General features: G+C 36.6%; 1 protein-coding gene across 1 annotated transcript; it reads left to right on the top strand.

The window, feature by feature from the left end:
• The first annotated feature begins 601 nt into the window (after positions 1–601).
• On the top strand, positions 602–2,143 carry LOC128864175 (dolichyl-phosphate beta-glucosyltransferase). Its single transcript, XM_054103706.1, has 5 exons — positions 602–840; positions 901–1,075; positions 1,142–1,347; positions 1,415–1,602; positions 1,669–2,143. The coding sequence occupies exons 1-5, from the start codon at positions 769–771 to the stop codon at positions 2,012–2,014; spliced, it is 987 nt and encodes a 328-aa protein (XP_053959681.1). The 5' UTR covers positions 602–768; the 3' UTR covers positions 2,015–2,143.

Raw genomic sequence — 2,143 nt, 5'->3', positions numbered from 1 at the left:
GTAAGAATTGAGACCAACCAATGTGCTCCATCTTTTCATCAGGTTCAAACTCTTTGCGAAATATCACAAAGAGTGTTCTCGAATTTTCAAATACAACTTACCACACTTGTGGGGGATGGCAGATATTTACCACGCTAGTAGAGGAATTCAGATTTGTTTCTGCGTTTACCACTGGTAAGGGATTTCATATGATTTTTCACCACAGTAGTAAGGGATTCAACACACTAGTAGGGGAATCGACTTATATAATTCCCACTGCGAAGCGAATGAGTTTGCGATTAAAAAAGCCACGTTGATAGTTAATTTGGGGCGCTAAATTCGGCGTTATGATTCATGTGGGTTTTGTGACGCGAATTCAATTCAGGTTCAAGTCCTAAAGTCATATTTTTTTTTCCTTGCACAATTTTTTTTTTCAAACCAGGAAAGTTTGGTAAAATTGTTGACCATTCCATTAACATTCTCTGGTAAAACATTTACGTTCTGCCTTACACATCTCGTTTTTATTATCGTGAGAGCGCCATCTGACGTAGAATAGCTATACGAAAATGTTCTACTTTTATATTCCATTCACAACCTAATTTTATTGTGAATGAGATATTCCAGATATGTGACACAAGGACAGTTCTTTGACAACAGTTAAAACATTTGCTGCAGTTTACGAATCGTCAATAATCTTGATAAATTACGTGGCGTTTTATCTTTTCTGTTTGTTTAGTTCCTGAAGTAATGTTGTTTGAAATCAATTGCTTGTGAAAGAATCTAAGCTCCATGTCTCTGATTGAGCTTGCACAGGTGGTCATTATCACCGGCTTATCGGTGTTGTCTGGCCTCTTTGTGGTGGTGAGTAATCTAATGCTTACTATTTTCTTTTACAAGAAACACATTTCAAAATTATATCAGCTTTTTGTTATACAAAAAGCGATTACAAAACCTTTTCCAGTTATCAAAAGAAGTAAGGAGGAAACGCACTTTCTCGATCCAGTAGCGATACAAAATGTGGATTTTCCGTCGATAGCAGATGCGCCGGTTTTGGATCTCAGTGTGATTATACCAGCTTACAATGAGGAGCAACGGTGTGAGTAAAATTCTTGTGTAAATTTTTTGTTTCAATAAATAAAATCTTTTAACTTCATGTCACCAGTGCCAAAAATGCTCGATGAATGCTTGAGTTACCTGGAGGAAAAGTCAAAAAATGAAAGGTTTACTTACGAAATTATCGTCGTTAGTGATGGCAGCAATGATGGAACAGTCTCACTTGCATTGAAGTATTCCAAACGATGCACTATAGAGAAATTTCGTGTGCTAGAGCTTATTGAAAATCGTGGAAAAGGCGGCGCTGTTCGTCTGGTATTTGGTTATTTATTGGTTGTGCATATTTTTAAAATTAGTAAATTATTTTGTCTTACCTTTCTAGGGAATGCTAAGTGCGAGAGGGCGCTACCTTCTTTTTGCTGATGCAGATGGGGCGACAAAGTTTTCAGATTATAACAAATTAGAGCAAAGTATAAAGAGTATATCAAAAGATTGGCAATCAGATGCCATTGTAGTTGGATCTCGCGCCCATATGGAGCAGGAAGCCATTGCAACTCGCAGTTTATTTCGGTTAGTATTAAGTATTCGATATATGAACTTTATAATTATTGGTAATATTAAATTTTCCACCTGTAGAACATTCCTCATGCACGGCTTTCACTTACTTGTTTGGCTCTTCGCAGTCCGTAGCATACGAGACACACAATGTGGCTTCAAATTGCTAACCCGTTCGGCAGCTCATACTCTTTTTAAAAATTTACATGTAGAACGATGGGCTTTCGATGTTGAACTTCTTTATATGGCTGAGCGTTTGAAAATTCCAATCGCCGAAGTAGCTGTGAATTGGAAAGAAATAGAAGGTTCCAAATTGACGCCGATTTGGTCATGGATACAGATGGGCATTGACTTATTTTTAATATGGTTCAGATATGCGATCCGGGCCTGGCAATTATATGACCAAAATAAGGAGCATAACTCCTAATCTCGAAGCAGTTTATTTTAATAAGAGGCCGCGCAATGGAATGTTTTCCTCCTATTTAAAAATTTAAGCTACAAAGTTTTAGTATTTTGAAAATAAAAATAGATGACAAATCTAATTTAAATTTTCTAA

This window comes from Anastrepha ludens, chromosome 5 (genome assembly GCF_028408465.1).
Source record: "Anastrepha ludens isolate Willacy chromosome 5, idAnaLude1.1, whole genome shotgun sequence".
NCBI classification, from domain to species: domain Eukaryota; kingdom Metazoa; phylum Arthropoda; class Insecta; order Diptera; family Tephritidae; genus Anastrepha; species Anastrepha ludens.
Note: the sequence above shows the minus strand (reverse complement) of the source record. Positions and strands in the feature narration are given on the sequence as shown.